At 42.9% G+C, this 20,623-nt stretch overlaps 1 protein-coding gene across 1 annotated transcript in view; it reads right to left on the bottom strand.

Moving 5' to 3' along the window:
* MFSD14A (major facilitator superfamily domain containing 14A) overlaps window positions 1–20,623 on the bottom strand; it is a 202,351-nt gene that overhangs the window by 78,596 nt on the left and 103,132 nt on the right. The window contains exon 2 of the mRNA XM_069232161.1: window positions 19,132–19,227. Within this exon, the coding sequence (XP_069088262.1) occupies window positions 19,132–19,227 (96 nt within the window). The remainder of the gene's footprint in view (window positions 1–19,131; window positions 19,228–20,623) is intronic.

Raw genomic sequence — 20,623 nt, 5'->3', positions numbered from 1 at the left:
ATACCAATCCCAGACATGTTTTAAAACTAGACACTCCAAGGAGTCCAGGGAGGTGAGGCTTGCCTGGCTCCCCCAACATTTTCTTACCCAGACTCCTCTGCAAGCCTCAAAATTTGCTTGAAAAGCATATTTTCCTCAGTTTTCATTGTAGGATCACCGCTCTGGCACAAATTTCCTACCACCCAGCGCTCCCCTCAGTCTTCCAAGTACAATGATACCTCACTCGTGTGGGTTCCCAAAGCAGACTCCGCCTAAAAGATGTATAAAAGAAAAATATGTGCTAATCCACTCATTGTGCTATCCCTTCAATCTCTACAGGTTTTGTGGCATTGGTTTGTTGCAGGCACCTGGGCCACCCACACAAGTGAGGTATCATTTTTATCGCAAGACTTGGGGGAATGCTGGGTGGAAGGAAATTTGTGGCTCCTCTCAGATTTCAGAACTTTCTGTCACCGAAATGTGAGGAAGAAGTGTATTTTAGCCAAATTTTGGGGCTTGCAAAGGATTCTGGGTAGAAAACACTTGGGGAATCCACGCAAGTCACACCTCCATGGACTCCCTCGGGTGTCTAGTTTTCTGAAATGTTTGGGTTTGGTAGGCTTCCCTATATCCCTGCTGAGCCCAGGACCAAACATGCAGGTCCCCCCCTAAAAAGCAAAAACAGTTTTGTACTTGATAATTTTGATGTGTCCATATAGGGTTTGGGGGGGGGGGGGAGGGGGGGGGGGGGGCTTTGAACGCTGGGTGGGAGGAAATTTGTGGCTCCTCTCAGATTCCAGAACTTTCTGTCACCGAAATGTGAGGGAAAAGTTTTTTTTTTGTTGTTGTTATTTTTCCCTAGGTGTCAGCTGAGGTAGAGATCAAAATCCACAGCTAGGCACTTTGCAAAAAACAGCTCAGTTTTCTTTGGGAAAATGTGATGTGTCCACCTTGTGTTTTGGGGCATTTCCTGTCACGGGCACTGGGCCTACTCACACAAGTGAGGTACCGTTTTTATCAGGTGAGTTGGGGGAACATTGGGTGGAAAGAAATTTGTGGCTCCTCTCCGATTCCAGAACTTTCTGTCACTGAAATGTGAGAAAAAAGTGTTTTTTTAGCCAAATGTTGACGTTTGCAAGGGATTCTGGGTAACAGAATCTGGTGAGAGCACCACAAGTCACCCCATCTTGGATTCCCCTCGGTGTCTAGATTTAAAAAATGTGCAGGTTTGGTAGGGTTCCCTAGATGCCAGCTGAACTAGAGGCCAAAATCTAAAGCTAGGCACTTTGCAAAAAACACGGCAGATTTCAATGTAAAAATGTGATGTGTCCATGCTCCATTTCCTGTCACGAGCATTAGGCCTACCCACGCAAGTGAGGTACCATTTTTAATCGGAAGACTTGGGGGAACACAGAATAGCAAAACAAGTGTTATTGCCCCTTGTCTTTCTCTACATTTTTTCCTTCCAAATATAAAAGTGCGTGTAAAAAAGAGGTATATTTGAGAAATGCCCCGTAGTTCACATGCTAGTATGGGCACCCCGGAATTCAGAGATGTGCAAATAATCACTGCTCCTCAACACCTTATCTTGTGCCCATTTTGGAAATACAAAGGTTTTCTTGATACCTGTTTTTCACTCTTTATATTTCAGCAAATGAATTGCTGTATATCCGGTATAGAATGAAAACCCACTGCAAGTTGCAGCTCATTTATTGGCTCTGGGTACCTAGGGTTCTTGATGAACCTACAAGCCCTATATATCCCGGCAACCAGAAGAGTCCAGCAGACGTAACGATATATTGCTTTTAAAAATCTGACATTGCAGGAAAAAGTTACAGAGTAAAACGTAGGGAAAAAATTGCTTTTTTTTTCCACCTCGATTCCAATATTTTTTTATTTCAGCTGTTATTTTCTGTAGGCAATCCTTGTAGGATCTACACAAATTACCCCTTGCTGAATTCAGAATTTTGTCTACTTTTCAGAAATGTTTAGCTGTCTGCGATACAGCATTGGTTTCACACCCATTTCTGTCACTAACTGGAAGGAGGCTGAAAGTACAAAAAAATAAATAGTAAAAACGGGTATGTTCCAGTAAAATGCCAAAATTGTGTTGAAAAATTAGGTTTTCTGATTCAAGTCTGCCTGTTCCTGAAAGCTGGTGATTTTAGCACCGCAAACCCTTTGTTGATGCCATTTTCAGGGGAAAAAGCCCTTTTCCCATTTAAAAAAAACAAAAAAACAATTGCAGTATTTTGCCTAATTTTGTGGTCTCCTTCAGGGGAACCCACAAAGTCTGGGGGGAAAAAGGGACGCAAATTTGACGTGGATAGCTTATGTCGACAAAAAGTTATGAGGGCCTAAGCGCTAACTGCCCCCAAACAGCCAAAAAAAAAGGCTTGGCACCCGAGGGGTGAAAGGCATGGCAGCGAAGAGGTTAATATTTAATTCTGTAAGCAATTGCAGACCACCTGCTTATGCGTCGCGGACTCAGAGGGGTCCATAGACCACAGGTTAAGGACCACTAGTTCAGACAGACCCCCCCCCCCAAGCTTTTCGCGATCTCTACGCAAATTCGGCACAATTGTGCATTGCCCGCAAATTATATAATCTCTGCCGCAAAAAACAACATCTGTTTTGCAGGGATTTTCACTCCTGCATTCCTATTTGCTGTCAAGCTGCACGTTATGACACGCGTGTACGTGCTGCCGATGTTAGACAGTGTAGACAGGAAAGGGGAGCAGAAAGCAGTGTAATTTTCCTGTTGTGCACTCGTAAATGTGTGAAAGGTTGATGGCCACACCTTGCAGGCAGGACATTTTTAAAGAGTCTACACATTAATTTACTTATTTAAAACCGGTTTGAAATGTCTGAGGAATTATTTATTCTACTTTACTATTTATGGGCTGGTTAAGTAAAGAATTTACAAAATAAAGGAAGGCGAGGCATGGAAGACCAAGCAGACACGCGTCTCCCGGTAAAGGATTATGTTAAATACAGCCAACAGTTTGTGAGGGGTGGTGAGGAGTCAGGTGCTATTTGCGATAGTCCAGTTACTTCATCTGTTCTTCTACAGACACTGCCAGTTGTGACCCGCTTGAAGGCGACGGATGTATCTCATTTTCTCCCATATACATACATCTGTGTGGTTGGTGATTTTTTTTAGATCGTTCCAAATTATAAATTAAATCATCCTTCAGCATTTTTTGAAATGGTGTTTCGGTTACAGAGCACACTCCATTTCCACTAAAACTGAACAATGAATGTGCTTTTTAAATTAAACTTTTCAGTTCTGCTTCCGTGACCATGTATTGGTTACATTTTATAGGTTCATTTCTATAGCGCTTCGCACCCTTGATGTGGCAACACACTCACGTTCACAGTAAAGTATAGCAAGGGTGTAATCAGCGATGGCCGGTGGCGGATATGTATACATGACATCTTGTCTGGCATATGATGGATCACTGAGATATATCAGTAACATGGCAGGATGTGATGAGCAGAAAAACACCCATCCAGTTTGTGTTCATTATATAGCACCATCTTCTGTACACACATAATAAACATTAAACATAATAGGTATTTGCACTTTGTCACGGGCCCGTTCACAAAAAAATCATATAAATACGCATAGCACACAGTAAAGCTATTTTGGCTGTTACTGCTTTTAAAAGCATTCCTAAAGCAGCAAAGTGCACGACATTAGAAACTAATTATTTTTGGTAACATTATTGGAAGGGTTTAAACACAGGTTAGTCCATTGGCATGTCAGTGAAAAGGAGAAGGTTTCAGATGATGAAATACATCTTTTATTTATCATCCACGTGGTACAATAAAGAAGCAGCCCATGCAATAGAACAAGAACGCTTTTGCACCGGCAGAATTTACTTTGGACAAAAAGCACTGATGCTGCATTGTTAATTAGATTTTTTAATTTGTTTCTTGGTGATAATAAGCTTACTAATATATAAGTGGCAGCATTCAAAATTTAAACCATTTTACCAAATAAAGTGCTGCAAAAATGCCGCAAAAAATGCAGTTGTGTGCCACAATATTTTAACTTTGGTATCGCAAAACTTGCTAATCCTTGCCGCAAAAACCTGGGGGTCTGGTTAGACTATTTGTAAGCATTGCTACAATCACCGCTTGTGTGTTTGACTACACCTAATGCCAAACTACAGTTATAACCGCTTTGCCTAAAATATCTTTAAAAAAAAACCATTCTCGGGTCCAAGACGATAGGACGTTTGTAACCTTACAGCAGAACTACAAAAGGGGTACGGGTGGAAACATGGTACCAAGCAGGTCTACTTAGCCTGGACATTTACTGGAAATAGAAGGGTGAAACCATAGCAGTCAAATCTTGGGTGGCTCTTTTAGCAGAATGTACAGAACCTTTTGTACGTGGGTTAAAAGGTAAGTAACTGGTAAGAGCCAGCACAAGGTAAATCTGCCATTCGAATAAAAGGTCCAAGAAGGACGATAGAGAAACTGTGTAGCTGTATCCCCTCCTCCCATCTGCAATCACCATCACAGTGCAACGTCACCTTCTGGCACATATGAACGAGCATAAGTTACAGAGAAAAAGAACAAGGAGTAGGGAATATACTATTTGGCCATGGTACCTACAACACCACCTCAAACATTGAGAATACTATGAAATTCATGTGAGAGGAACAAACAGGTCAGATGCATGTTTGTCTACCGCCCCCCCCCCCCCCCCCCTCCCCAAAGAAGAATCCAAAATACTTAATAAGCGAGAACAATTAGGAAGGCACTGTTGTCTCCTCTGCAAACATTCTAAACACAATCAGGGAAGCCAGAGCCTGGGTGCACATTAATGTAGGAGGCACTGCCACAGAATTTTATTCTTCAGACAAGGCACTCAAAGTGGACGAAAGGGTAATGCAAGCCGTATCCAGGAAGTTACAAGTATTTAAAGCAGGAGATAGTCCTGCAGGTGAGGAAACTAAGTCAATTTGCTGAAGGACAGTTCCAAAATCCCAGGCAAATCCCAGGCCAAATACCAGATAAGATTTCAATGAAGCAATCTATAACTTGTGGATCTTTAGGGGGAAGCAACGGGACAAATGTGGAGGCATCTGCTATAAATGTGCCTAAACAACCAAGTGGAGCAGTGTGTCTGACATCCTCTTTTTTCAGCCGAGACCCCACTTCATGCTCTGGGTAGAGTGGCACTTTTGGGGATTCGAATGGTAGCTGCAGTTGTTAGAATGCTTCACTGTTAAGACAGTCATTATCCAAATCTGGCATGCCCTTTCATTTCTCCCCAGTGTCCTTGATAATCTGTTAAGTAACAAACTTTACGTTTTAATATGCTTCATATTACTACCCAGTTGAACTTGCAGAGCTCGGCACTGCTGAGAGCGGTGGGGGTGGTAATTGGTCATCCAAAGTGTACCCCCCCAACCTAAGTGAAGGACACTACTATCCCCTCATGTCAGACTATGAGGCAAATGGCAATGGCAGCAGTGTGTTCATAATCCAGGGATACATTTCTTTTTATTTTTAGCCCTGTGCGGAGACTGCCTACTGGCTCTCACTGGTAAAGTGCAATCCTGCCCACATAACTAGGGCCTCTGTGTATCCCCAGTACTGGACGTGCATAGGTAAGATGAAACATGTCTGTTGATGCCTCCACGAAGGGCATACTTTGTTTATTGTGGACAACCCAACTTGTACACCCTTGTCCTCAAGATGATCTATCCAAAACCATTCTTACCAGCTGGATGGGAGGCTGCAGATCACCTTAATTTTTTCTGTGTAGAGCGAAAACTAACTCCTTCCTGTGTTGCTAGTTGTCAAATACCTTTCAAAGGGGATTCAGTCTAGTGAGGACCCACAAAACACCTTCAATAGTCCAAATGGGCGGACCACCGACTACCTACTCAAGACTCTCAGGAACACTGGACACAAAGAAGGAAAATGCACTTCACCCAGAGTGAGAGCATTTTTAGGCATTTTGGTGAGAGATTAGCTAAGCCAAACCAAAGACATCAGGAGCCTTGCTGTCGAGGTCCACTGGCTTGAGGTCCAGATGGTTGGAATGACCCAGGCAGAATTTAATAGACGGGGCTGTGCTGTCCATTAAGAGTGAACATTACAAATACATTTTCCTGGTTGCCACTATGAGTAGAAGTGTTATGTCGAAAAACAAGCACTTCTTGATTACTTGCGGTACAAAGTGATACAGAATAAAAGCGTAAGCAATTGCCTCCTACAAACTGATACATAGTGCACTGCCTGTTGACCTTGAGACCATGCTATTTAAGTTTACTTGTTCTTGATAGCCCAGTGGCAAATCCTCTGTGCAGCTATGTGTGGACCGACATGTGGAACTAAATGAATGCATGATGGCACGGTGACCTAATTTTAATAGTATTACAGTCATTCCGGGTCAGGAACTGTAAAGTCTGGCTACGTGAAATTATATTCTGAAATACCATAATTCTATGTCAGGACTGGAGGCGAGGATTAGGCTCTACTTTCTTCACAATATTGCAAACAGAAGCCATAACTTTAATAAACAACAAGTCTGTATCATATCTGAAACTAGGGATAGTCTCAGTTTCTCCACAGCGATCTTGATAAGTGCAAGGGACGCGGATCTAGGCTCATTATATCCAGTGTACCGTTGAAGGGTTATCTGTGTCCCAGGCTGTAGGCTGTCTGGGCCCCACGGGCCCCCACATTATACCTGTCTCCCAGTTACCATATACTGCTATAAAATCAAGGCCTCACAGGTTCCCCTTGTAGGCAGGAGGAAGCACACTACTTCACCTTGGCTGATGCGTTTAGAGAAGCCGTCGATACCTCTATATATTTAGCGGTTTCATACGCCATGGCACGCTATGACAACAGCTAATTGAAAGCTGTCACACACACCCTCCTCCAGTGGGAAGACTCTGCCAGACCCTCAGTCAAATTACCTCTAGGGCATCCAGAAATGAAACCTACCAAGGCGGCTATGAAACACAAAGAGGAGCTAGGGGTGAATACCGATGCCTTTCACAGGCTCAAGATGGCATCCTTGTCTGCAGGGCTTACCCCGACGACAATCTCATGATGCTTCCTTTTGTGGAGGATACAGACCTGGGGTTACAACCCCTCCACACCCACAGCCCACTCCCCAGACCCAGAGGGTGCAGATGATTCTCAGGGGGACATGGGCATGGAACTAGGACACTCTAGACCCTGGCAGCCATACTCAAGTGATTCCATACTGGCCCCTTTCAACACTGATACAGCATTTAGTCTGACCAGAGACATACTGGATTGAGACGCCTTACCCCACCCCCACTCTGATTGGGCCCCATCAGAAAAAGTGGCAGCCTACGTCATGAGCCGGTTGAGGAAGTTACATGACAAGGTGTGCAATACCCACGTTCGTCTCTGGAAATATAGGTAGTACTATCCCCCAGGATAGACATTAAGATGGCCAAGTATATCTGCAACCCTAAGAAAGGTATAGGCAGATCCTGGCGCTCCTATCAGAAAAACTCCTGGACATAACAGGGCCTCTAACCAAGATCCTAGATATGGTAGAGGAAGCCAAAGCAGATCTCTCCTTATCAAGGTGGATCCAAGCTGGGGGACCTGGCCACCTCAGCAGCGAGGAAGGTAGCACAGGGCGGTCACTCTGGTGATATGTTTGTCAAAGACATGGGCAAGTTGTGGCTACATTCTCTGTGGACAAGGCCCAAGCATCCATAAAACATATTTTTGCCACCAAAGTTTTCACCCCGGGTTGGTCATGACAGGGGGAGCTCAAATGGCTGGTTTGCCTCTCTGGCCCCTTCTATAGTACAAGGCTTCAGGAGGCAGAACTCTGCAAAGTTCGGAACCTTCTTTGCCTCCAGAGGATGGCCTCGCCCAACGAGGTTCCAGAGGCAATTTTAAGGGGAGCAACATACAAGATCTGCCCATGGTAAGAGTAACCCTTTTTCCCCTAACAAAGGTAGGGCACTCTTCATACACAACTGGTGTGCGCTCACCACCGACGCATGAATGTTACAAATGGTGCAAATCTTTCACAGAGATTTACGGCTCTCCTAGACAGATCCAGCACCCTGATCCTATCAGGTTCTCAGAGCACAATTCAGAGCTTGTAGACAGGGAAGTCACAGCACTGATAAAAAAAGATGCAATCCAACCATCATCCCTGCACCCTGTGGGTTTTCTCAGCAATTTGTTCTTTGAGGAAAAAGGGACAGGGGCCAGTGTCCAATCACCAACCTAAATGCCTCCAATGAGTAGCTGGTATTCCACCACTTCAAGATGTAGGGCATCCACCTCCTCTGAGACCTGTTGCACCACCAGGTTTGGCTGGCCAGGTTGGATCTCAAAGACAAGTACCTGGCTATCCAGATCTACCATTCATCACCTAAGTGGTCAAGCCAGCAACAGAGTTCTTACGAGCAGTATGGTTAATCTCACTGTATATCCCTATGACATTCTACTGAACTATCAATGCTCACAAAAGCTCGCTGAACATTTCCCAACGACCAATCTGAGTCGTCTGGTTTTTGTGATCTACAAGGACGAGTCGCACCAGATCTCGACCCAGAAAGTGACCTTCCGAGGTTCCATCATCGATTACATGGACATACCCTGAGTATTCCTTCGAGGAAATTGGCAAAATTTAAGCAGAAATATCCTCAAGAAGGCGAGAACTTCCCTTCCACAACTGGGGAGAACAGTAGATCTCATCTATACAGGCCATATTCCCAGGGCCATTGCACTACCAGGGGCTACAAGGTCTAAAAGCATCCTACCTTCGGAATGGCCTAAAGTATCCTGAGGTGGTCGACGGAAGCCAAGGAGAAAGTGGGATGGTGGTTGTCTCACATGGAATCCTTGTATGGGAGAGTCATATTCGGCTCAAACTCTGACATGATTGAGCCCGGCACCAGCAGGATCGGCTGGGTTGCTAATTGTGGAGAGTTATTCCCAGGGGCCGTTAGGTCACCTCAAGAACAGAGGCTATACATAAATTGCCTAGAGCTGCTAGCGGGCTCCTTCGCTATCCATTGTTGGACCATGGATAAGGGGCAATGCTGGTTGTTCTGAAGATGGACATCTCAGCAGGTCATTCCATTAATCACCTCAGAGAGACACAATCCAAGCCTCTCAGACCACACCAGGAATCTCTGGGAATTTTGGATCAACAACAAGAGTTCCTTAATGATGGAATATCTTCCGGGATTGTGGAATGAGGCGGCAGACAGCAACTCCAGACACTTTACCAACACCAGCATGTTGAAGTTGAACCCACAGACATTCCAAGCTCTGTCCTACATATGGGGCCACTTCTCAGTGGAGCTCTTTGCTTCCAAACTGGACTATGAGATGCATAGGACCCTCTGGCAGTGGTAACAACTGCATTTTTCAAGACTTGGGGCAGGAAGAAGGGATATGCATTTCCTCCATGCTAAATGATAACATGAATATCTGCTAAACTGAGGAGGCAACAAGCAGACATGATAATAGTGACACCATTCTGGAGATCTCAAGCTTGGTATCCAGTTCTGATTAAACTTTCCGTGGATTTTGCAATCTGTCTAGCCCTGTTTTGGGATTTCCTGCAAGACCCAAGGGGAAATCCCTACATGTTAGTGTTTGAGGGATCATTGAGATTGACGGCATGGTGGATGCAGGAAAAAATTGAAAGTGCCAGGCCCTTCAGAAAAAGCAAAGTCCCAACTTTCAAAAGCCTGGGCAGACTTTACCTACAAGAGTTCCAGGTCAGCCTGGTCAAGAAGCGCGGAATGGTGTCTGCAAAGGGGTGTGGATCCTTTGGGGTCCAAAGTTGTGCATGTCCTGAGTTTCCTATCCAAGTTGGCATCAGAAGGCATGGCTTACAGGTCCGTAAATGCTTTCAGCTCCACTATTTCAGCAGGACACAATCCATAGAGGGTAGCTCAGTGGCAAACACTCAATGGTGAAGAAGTTACTGAGAGGATAGTTCACCTTGCCAGACCACCCAAACCACAATACTCATCCTTATTGGATGTCAATAGTCCTTTACCTGTTCCTTTCCTGGCAAAATAACAGATATCTTTCGAGGAAAGAGTTATCATGTAGGCTGGCCATGCTACAGTGTCTTGTTTCTTGTAAGAGGGTTTCAGACATTCGGCTATGGACAAAACAGGGTGAATTTTTATTCAAGAGGAAATTCATTTTCAGATATACAGACAAATACAAACTCCAGAGGAGTGTGTTACTCCTCCTTTTGAAAATAATCACAAACTGTGTGGTGCGATTTATCAATGCACACCAGGAAATGATGACAGATACCCGTTCTCCCAGAAAGTGCTAGCTTCTCATATCCATAAAGAAACCCTTTAAGGAAGTCTCACCCCCAATACTGCTAGATGGGTTTGATGGTTTATCCAAGAGGCAGGCACGGACACTAGTATCTTTGGACACCATTGCAGCCCTGGCTGAATGAACCCCAAAGTGGCAGTTCTGGGTGCCAGGTTTGAAGATACAATGCCGGCAGCAGACTGGTCCTTGAATTCTATATTCAAACATTACTACTTTAAGTCAGTGGCAAATATGGCTTAATTGGTAGTGAGTACAATTTAAACTAGTGTAATCCTCGCCACTGGACCTGACATGGATTATAACATTTCTTAGCTATTGTAACAGAAAGTTTGAGTTCTATTAAAGACACGGAGGTGACGATTATCCCACACACTGATCAGAGATAAAAAATGACCCTCCCGACATGTTACATGGATTAAACTGTGTAAGTTCTTATTTTCATGACATATAGTCTTCATGGTGATGTATTGAATAGTTTGGAATAATTACAGCCTCTTAGAAAATTATAATGTACAATATTGGAAGCACAAGTAACTTCATTTTCGTAATTCATATTGATTTTCCTGGGGAATGAATCACTAAACTAGGATTAAATGTTTTGTCTGATATGCTTATGGTGCTTGGAGAAAAAGGAGCGGGGAAGGAGACAAGAGACCATAAGGAAACATTCAACAAGGGAATTGGATGGATTTTCTTTATTTATTTTCCTCTAAGATTATTGGGAAATGTTTTTTTTATTTTTTTAAAGAAGTTGTTTATGAAAGCTATAGCTGCTATTTGTAATAAAGCGAAGAAACGTTATATATTCTCTCACATGTTGGTTAAGCCATTGCTTTGTGTCTCTGTATAACTTAAATGTACCCATTTCTGTAAGGTAACGTAATTCCACCATTTAAAACGGGTTTTGCAGTTCGATATTGCAGAAAAGAATGCCTGTTTCACCAGCCAGTTGTTCAGGCATAGACACGTGATTAGCTGGTGCATATGTTCTGCCTCATCCAACAGACATTTTGTCACCTACAGAGAACATTGATACTTAGAGGCCAGCACTGTATAGGTGACTAGGGCGGACGATTGGTAATGAGCCCTTTCATGACCCTCTTGGCTAATTAAAAATATATATTATTCACGCTATTGAAGTGGTCGTCTAGTATGTAAGCATCTTCATATGTAAGGGCAGGAATGAGGAATGGAGAGGAGGGTAGTGACTGCAGAACGTCTCAGCTAGACGAAGTACATGGAGCAAGTACACTTTTTGTAAAGGTATTTTTTAGAATGCCTTTTTCTGTAGTAGATCCTTTCCCTCCTATGAGAGAGGTATATGATCTCACCTGATTTTTCAAGTTTTGGATTGTATTTTTTGGTTTCAGTAGAAGACCTACAGATTAGTCCTACCCAACAGTTTGCAGTGTTACTTGTGTGAGGTTAAGTCCTTTTACCAGTAATGGAATAATATCAGTCTTTCCAAGTCCCCAGCTGGGATGGTCTGTTAGTGAAAAGATGAATGAGTTCACTGCTTTCAAGAGCAGTCACCCCTAGAGATGTGGATTTTTCCCCTGACACATCCCTCAAAAAGTGAGCTCTCTGGGTTGTAGTCTGTTGCCACACTGTTATTAGGCCCCTATTGCAGGGCGGCTGGTTCTGTTGTCAATAAGATTATGTGGCACACATCTGTAGTGCCAGAAAACAATTGCTCTTTGATGAAAGGATTCCAGGGACTTTACTGTTTCATTGTCTTTTTTCTGCACTCAAGGACATCTTGCACCTTTGGTTAGACGACTACAACAATGCATGGTGCTTTAAGACCTGTAAGTTACCTACTAGATGAGTCTGCTGCACTGAGAGAGGCTACAATGCAAGTCGTTGCCACCAATGTACTTCCCTGCACAATAGAAAATGCCCTTTTATTGTGTTCCTAACAAACTACTTGAAAAGGACATAAATGTAGTGCCACTGAGTAGAACCACGCAATTTAAAATATGCCACACACTCGCTGTCCAACAACTCTGACAACCTTCTCGTATACAGCTATTTTCTTGCTTTTCTTACCAGCAGGGCAACATGGGAGAGGCAGTGGCAAAATTCCAGTTAAATAAATCTTCTGTGCATTTTTGTGCACTAGGTATGATGTAGCATTGTTTCAAAGAGCAGAAGACCAAATATATAAGAAAATCCCTCTCTCCTCCACGTCACTTACTTCAATGAGGAAGGTGTACAGGAAAATGTCTCTATTTTTAAAGGCTCTTGGGCAACAAACCGGTACTTCCTCTGTAGAAGTATCCTGGTAGGAGTATTTCAACTAAGAAGCAGGAGACCGCTTCCTCTTTTTTGGAATCTTTATCACATACAAGTGCAAGCCTCATCTGAGGGTGATGTCTAATGTGTAGGAGTAAAGGTCTTTGGATTGAGAGTCAGACTGATACTGGCTCCATATTTTCTCCTACTGCGCGACAGTGTCATACGTTGTGTCCTGCATCTGCTCAATGTGCTTCTGTAATGGTACTTGAGGTGGGTCTGGGACTCTGTCCTACTCATTAAGTCTTTCCTGTGGCCATGTGTAGACTGTAGTTATGGGGCTGCAGGCTCCTATCCAGTGAAGCTAAGCTCCTCCTACAGTATCTTTTGGGTATGTTTCCCAGGATGGTGAGAGGAACGCAATGCATTTTCAAATGATTAGTGCTGAATTCTCTGTCACCAAACCCTTAGTTACATTTATAGAATGGGCCTACCAGACAGCACAGCTGCCTGGTCGTAAAAGACATATTGAGGGCTTACCAAGAACATACAGGTTCTTGGAGCCTGCCTATTGCTTATCATTGACTAGCTTTGCTGTCAGTCTCATTTGTCAGCTATTTTTGTCCCAGCTTGTCAATCTTGTATTTGTCTCTCTCACTGAGTATAGATACTTTACCATCTCTTTTGATTGTCTGGTTTCTAATGCTTGCTTTTCGAGCAGTACATTTTAGGTCGAGCGCACAAGCAGTTTGACCTGCTGTAAGTATTGTAGGCTTTTAACCACGCCTACCTCACACCCATCACTTTCACTCATTTGTGGGAATGCCTTTAAAAAAAAAAATCTATTGATTTCACTGATAAACGCTTTATGTTTGTCCCACCTTCAGGCTGTTTTTGTCATGCCTTGCAGACTGCCTCTGTTACATGGATTATTGCACATTTGCTGATATACTTCAGCGTGGGCGAACTATTTTTTTTATCTCCCCCCTTCGTGCTGCATGGCAGCCATGACAGTCACATTGTTCAGTTACCTAATCAGAATAATTTCTTGTGGCCCCCCTCAAAACACTTGAAATTGATAAATGCTTTACATAAAACAGAAATCCTCAAAGCAAAGCGCCTCTCCCGGCACAGCAGGAGAGCCAATACTACAATATTCATTGCACTCTGGAAACTCACCCTGTAATGTGTTGCAGGGCATTACTTTTACAAAACATTTTTGCTCATAACTGAGTTGGTCCACCACCAAAATGTTCAGTACGACACACTCTGTCTAGGTCATCTTTAGGTCCCCACACTAATTTAGTGGGGAACCCAGAATAATAACCCCTCCCACCACTATGCATCTTTTTAAGCACTTTCATGGCTACAACTTTTGTTTTAAAGCTGGGAATATCTTGTGTTTTGAGGGCCTTGTTTGTAATATCATTGCCATAGGCCTGCTACCCCTGAAAATGTGTAATGTACTATGCTATCCAGGGGTTAAATACATGGCTACACTGCATTATTTATTGACATTTACTTTTTGTGTGGTTATGGCTTCTACGGGCGAACTATATAGTTGCATGACCATGTTACTTACAGATGCTGTTTTCATTCTGGTATCCTCTAGGGGATGTTCTAAGCATTAGTCATATCAACATATTAAAATATTTGTGGCTCTGAAACTTTCCCCATAATGCTTTACAGGGCATTACTTTTACAAAACATGTTTGCTCATAACTCAGCCTGTGGTGGTCCTAGGACAACGGGACCATCATCAAAACATTGACCACAATGTGCTTTCTATCTACACCATCTCTGGGTCCCCACACTATGTTAGTGGGGATTCCAAATTAATAACCCCTACCACCATTCATTATCTTTTTAAGCTCTCTCATGTTTGGAACTTGTTTTACAGCTGGGAGAAGTTATGTTTCATGGGCCATGTTTGTAATCTCATTGAAATGGGCCTGCTAGCCTGGAAAATGTGTTATGCACTGGTCCTCTAGGGGCTAAATATATGGTTACACTGCATTACTTTCGCCCATTCTTTTTTCATGTGGTTATGCTCTTCAAGGGCTGACTGTATGGTTACATGACCATGTTTCTTCCAAATGCAATGTTTATTGTGCTGTCCTCTAGGTGCTGTTCTAACATCTGCAGTCAACATACTATAATATCTGCGGGATGAAAACTCACCCCATAATCCTTCGCGGGGCATTACTTTTACAAAACATTTTTGCTCATAACTCAGCCTGTGGTGGTTCAAGAACAATGGGAAAACCTTCAAAACACTGTCTACATTATCTCTGGCTCCCCCACACTAGATAAACCCCAAAATATTAACCACTACCACCATTCAGTGTCTTTTAAGCTTTTTCATGGCTAGAACATTTGTTTTACAGGAGGGAGAAGTTCTGTTTTAAAGGTTGTGTTTGTAGTATAATTGCAGTAGACCTGTTAGCCCTACAAAACTCCCTCTAGGGCCTAGGTATATGGTTACACTGCATTACTTTCTCCAGTTTTTTCATGGGGTTATGTCCTCTAGGGGTTAACAATTTGGTTACATGACCATGTTTCTTACAAATGATAATTTTGTTATGGTGCCCTCCAGGGGTTGTTTTGAGCATTACAGTCTAATGCCAAAAGTTTATTTCTGATAAACGTTTATATAATAATTGCATATGTTTATATGTTTTAATAATTTCTCCTTATTACAATTATGGACCTAATTCCAGCCAACCTAACATCCTTATTACACTGTGACCGTTTGAATACTCTTGATATGTGTAGGCGACCCTCCTAGTTTATTTCTTCTCTATGGCTGTCTTGTGTCTTTTTTTGGGGGAACTGTGTTAGCCAGCCAGCAACTCTGATGGTGGGGTGGTGAAAGTGGTATTCTATTGGAATTAGCATGCCAGATTTAAATTAGGATGCTAAATGGCAACATTTTCATTTTATGCTGCACATAGATGGAGGAGATAAATGGAAGTGCTTTAGTTATATGCAGGGCCATTGGAATTATACCGCAGGAAAAGACGACATTATGAGGCAGGGTTGACCAATTTATGTGTCAAGAAAGGTCCAGTTATGAATTTACAATGCCAATAGCTCTAACTCAAAATGTCAGATCTTTTGCATTGCAAATGTGTGTTCTATTTAGTTAAGCACTCCCCAACAGTGAATGGGTTTTCCATTTGTCTTTATCATGCACTTCTCTCCCCTGCACTGTGCTGCTTTTTCTCCCTGTCCCCTCCATGTTGTGCTAGCCTGCTGCTTATCCTCCCCATCCCAGCTCTCCTTGTTGCTTCCATCCCTCTACCCTCCTTTTTGATCCCCCAACACATGCCCTCCTCTGTTGCCCACTGCTTCACCAACCCCACCCTCAGTGTTGCTTCCATCCCCTAGCCCTTCCTGCTGCTAGCCCCACAGCCTCCTTCCATCACCAATTGCTTCTCTTCACAATCTCCCCATGAGCTTGAGAAATAATCTTCACACAATGATTGGTTGTTATTTGGACGTGAGGTGCCCTATCCAGCACAGCATCTGTAACAGTCTCAAGCTCGGAGGTACTTCTCTTTCTGATCTCAAAGTACATGTTGATCCTATGCATCAAGGTTGATTGTTGAAACCGTGTGTTTAATTTTCCAACCCCTTTTAATGCAACTTTGTGTATGCAAATACTTTCAGACTGTGGGTGGGCTTCAGGAAACTTCAAAGTGAGGCAGGATTTTTCTTGTGCACCCCCAGTGTGAGACCTTTGATATCATGCCTACAGTCTACGGACACAAACATTTTGTACTATTGTACTGTCTTACTACTTGTCCAATTGTAAGTTTTGGAATTAGTAGCTGGAGATTGCATATGGTAGGGGAAAGAAACTGTGAGCCAGCAAAACTCACTGTGTTTTTGGAATGACAACTCAAAAGCCTGACATTGAGTCATCATGATCCTGAGAAAGACAAATGACCAGTTTAGTTTAAAACTCAGCCAACTGTATCAACAGTTTCAGTTTTTTTTGTTCATCCAGATGACGAAAGGGTAGATCAAAGCCATTTCCATAAATCTGAAGTCTTTTTCATACAATCTGTACCAGAGGGTTATGCGGTCCAGAGCGAATGGACAAATGCTCCGGTCAAGGCAGTGTACAACACAATTCTATTTTCTTTCTTCCTAGAACCACTCCAAAATTGGTGTCTTAAGTGTCAATCAGTGTATTTGTAAAGCGCGCTACCACCTGCAAGGGTCTCAAGGCGCTGGCATATTATGGGGGTTATTACAACTTTGGAGGAGGTGTTAATTCGTCCCAAAAGTGACGGTAAAGTGACGGATATACCACCAGCCGTATTATGAGTTCCATAGGATATAATGGACTTGTAATACGGCTGGTGGTATATCCGTCACTTTTGGGACGGATTAACACCTCCTCCAAAGTTGTAATAGCCCCCTAAGTGTTTTGGGATAATTTTGTGATGAGCGACTCACAGTACTCCTCCAGTCAACATCCAGATTTTTTTAATTCTTTAGTGAAAGTAATGCCTAAACACTTGATGACCATTATTGTACGGAGTATATAAATCTATAACAGATTAACAAAATAAGATGTTTACAATCTCCAATCTTCTGCAGCAACAACATTCCTTAAATGCCCCCAGTGTCTCATTGTGGAGGTTCACTGGTGGTATCTGGTAAGGAAAGTGAGGTTCAGAAGGAATTTCAATTTAGTCATGAACACACAACTTGCCTGGTCTAGTATTTAGTATTTAAGTATTTATGCAGTAGAGCTTGCGATCTGGCAAATGACGAGAACAAAACTTAAAACTTTAAGATGGATTATTCCTCTTGATGGCTCTCTTGCCTTTCTGATGCAATATTTCGTCCTCCCACTGACTGATACACTAGCACTTTTTTTTAAACAGATGTCCTGTGCTGGGTTTCCCTCTTGATACAACTTTTGTGATAAAAATGAAAGGCACAGGAGTTCGAGCCCCTAGGAGTGAGGAGACACTGTAGCACAATTATCTGAAACCAAACTCTCATTATCTAAAAATCACAACAGACTAATTCTTTAAGGATTAATGCAGTTCTCGAGCAAAGCAACAGGATTCTTTGGAAGGCTTCCCAAAACGTGTTGAGGGGAAATATGCTGCAGGTGTTTTAAAATTAAGAAAAGCAAAAAAGTACATTAAGTAACTCTGGCAATAGGTTATTTAGAAAAGATAAAAACGTGTGCATACAGAAGTGTAAACACAAGGTTGAAAATGGGGCAGCAAATAGAGCAGCAGCAGGAGTTAAATCGGATTCCACATTCCTGAAGCACTGGGCTGTACCACAAATTTAATGTGCCTGTAATAAATAAGTGATACAAGAAAGCGCAGATAAACTACGAAATCCTTCAGTGACTTACTCAACCAGGACATATTCAACTGCCTTTCCCAGGCGCCTCCCTTCCCATGCTTCCTACCGCGAGGCTTTGCAAACTCTTGCAAAGGTCAGACAGACCACGCAGCTCAGATGGATCGAGGCAAGTCTTAAAGCATTTCTCCTCCTTCCCTGCACTTTAAGGCCTTCCCAGTATTGAAAATAGCCCTGTTTTAGCAGATTTGTTCTATCTATGTATTTCATCGTCTACCAAAAACCCTAAATCCTCCATTAGAAATGCTGATCTCAAAAGAAGCAAAAACCATCACTGCCTGTCTCACCACTCTTTAAATTGTATTCACTCCTCTTTTAAAATAAAGTGCTTTCCTGTTCATTTTTCGCACAAAGACAGAAGGTGGGGTAAACCTTGAAACTCGTCGAGCCACGAAACCACCCATCTTGTCAAAGAGACATCCCGTGGATTTTAGTTTTAAACAGCAGAGTTCGTCTTTGTGGTTCCGTAGGCGGGGAATGTAGAACCACGCTAGATTATGAAAAAATGACAGTGACTAAGAATGCTCTAATCATGACCGGATAAACGAAAAGGGGAAAATGTTCTATTTTACAGATCTCTATTTCCTGTTTCAGAGCCGAGAAAAGTACTATTGGTTTGCTATAATACGTTGTTTACAGAGATTGTTTGCTTTGCCCTCTGTTTTTTCGCTGTTGCATGTTAAGCACAGCTTAGTGGAAGAAATGAATCACAGGCTGGCCTACGACCATCTGCGTTCATCTACGAACATTTTATACCATTAAAAAGTATAACCAAGCGGTGTTGCGCAGGCAAAACAAACAAATACACCCACTCATTTATTTTCAGTGACACTGGTGAACTGATGATCTTCCAAGTAAAATCTAAACCAATTTTGTAGTTCTGTCGCCCTGTCACAATCGTCAAGTGTAAAGCGCTTCCCGTTCAATCTTTTAGCTTTTAAATGTCACTTATTATCGTCCATTTAGAAACGTTGCAACACTGTTATGTTGTGTATGCCACGCAAGTTAATACAGACCAAAATATAAAAAATAAAAAAAGCCTTTCAAAATACTGTTTTACCACGAAGACAAATATAGTGTACGGAACATGCAGGAGATGAAAAAAGTAAACTGCTTAATGTTTATCTCAGACACACAATTTGGTGCAAATTTTGAAGGAAAAAAAGATATCCTTACCACTAAAGTCGGTGCCGTTAAAAGGCCCCAAGCGAAAAACTCCAAAAATATTACTATCACGGCATGATAGACGCTGGGAGAACCGATTCCTTGAGGCTGAAAGACAAACAAGACATAATGCACATTTAACCTTATAGAGCGGTCTACGAAAAGAACCCATAAACCCAGAATCGTATTTTTCATTAACAATTGCTTTTTAAAATGATTTTTTATAGCATTTCGTCTACATTATAACGTGTGGCACAAATATATAAATATTGCCCGAGTTACAGTGTTAACTCTTCTCATAGGCCATCCTTTGCTCGGAGAGTAAAAATACTCCATAACTGATTAAGCACTGGATTACATCAACATATGTTTTAGTCCCTATTCGATAAACCGTTCCAAGTTAAAATAAGCATTTGCAAGACCAATATGTTTCTAATCTATTAGGCTGAATAACTGGCTTTGTCAAGTGGTTTCGAGTGGCAGTCATACGCAAACATAAATTCCTATTTTCATGGGTGCTGAGATCCACATACTGGCAGGATCACAGAGGGAACTCAACATGGCAAGACCTAAACATCCTATCATGACAGGGGAACGGGAGGCTGTTTTGTTCAAAGGAACAATACACTTCTTCTTCTTACATTTTAAAGGGCCGACATCTATCACAATATATAAACTTGTACAAAAAGTAATGTGGGACACATTCAGATCCAGAGGGCTTATCCATAGGTATAGGGGCACTGTAATACACTTAACCTCTAGCGTGCCTCGGACGTAACGCTTACGTCCTGGGCAGCACCACTTGTGTGCCCAGGATGTAACTGTTACCTCCTGCACCTGGCCCTCGGGGGGAAAGCGCCGGCGCTCCCACAAGGGCCTCCATCCCACCTGGTCCCCGGGGAGGGCTGGAAGTGGAATCGCTTCCCCTTCCACCCCTGACACCCCCCCCCCACACACACACACACATCACCAAGTGACGTCTGATGACATTAAAAGCGATTTGCGTGCTGATCTCATCAGAGGTCACCTCGGATCGCATCACGGAAGAGAAATGCAGAAGCATTTCTGTTCCGACCAGGAGGTGGGGCAGGAGAGACCTGAAAGTAAAGACCCTTCCCTTCATGTCTCTCAAAACATTTCTGCTGCCCGATCACATCGCTATCGGGCAACAGAAATGCCCACTAGACACCAGGGAATTTTTTTTTGGTGGGGAGGGGGTGAGGGGGGTTGGGGTGGTTGCTGAAAACCCCTAGACATCAGGGATTTTTTTTTTTTTTAATCAATACTTATGCATAAGGGGAGCGGACCCTTCGGCAAGTGCTGCTCCCCAGGGGGCCACAATATTTTTAGGCCTTTTCTGCCTCCCCTGGAGGCAGATCAGACTAATATAATTAGACCGATGTGCCCCCAGGGGAGGCAGAAAACCCCTAGGCACCAGGGATTTTTTTTTTCAATACTTGGGCATAAGGGGAGCAGCCGCTTGGGCAAGGGCCCCTCACCATGG

Source organism: Pleurodeles waltl, chromosome 4_2 (genome assembly GCF_031143425.1).
Source record: "Pleurodeles waltl isolate 20211129_DDA chromosome 4_2, aPleWal1.hap1.20221129, whole genome shotgun sequence".
Classification (NCBI taxonomy): Eukaryota; Metazoa; Chordata; class Amphibia; order Caudata; family Salamandridae; genus Pleurodeles; species Pleurodeles waltl.
This window is presented reverse-complemented; position numbering and strand designations above follow the sequence as displayed.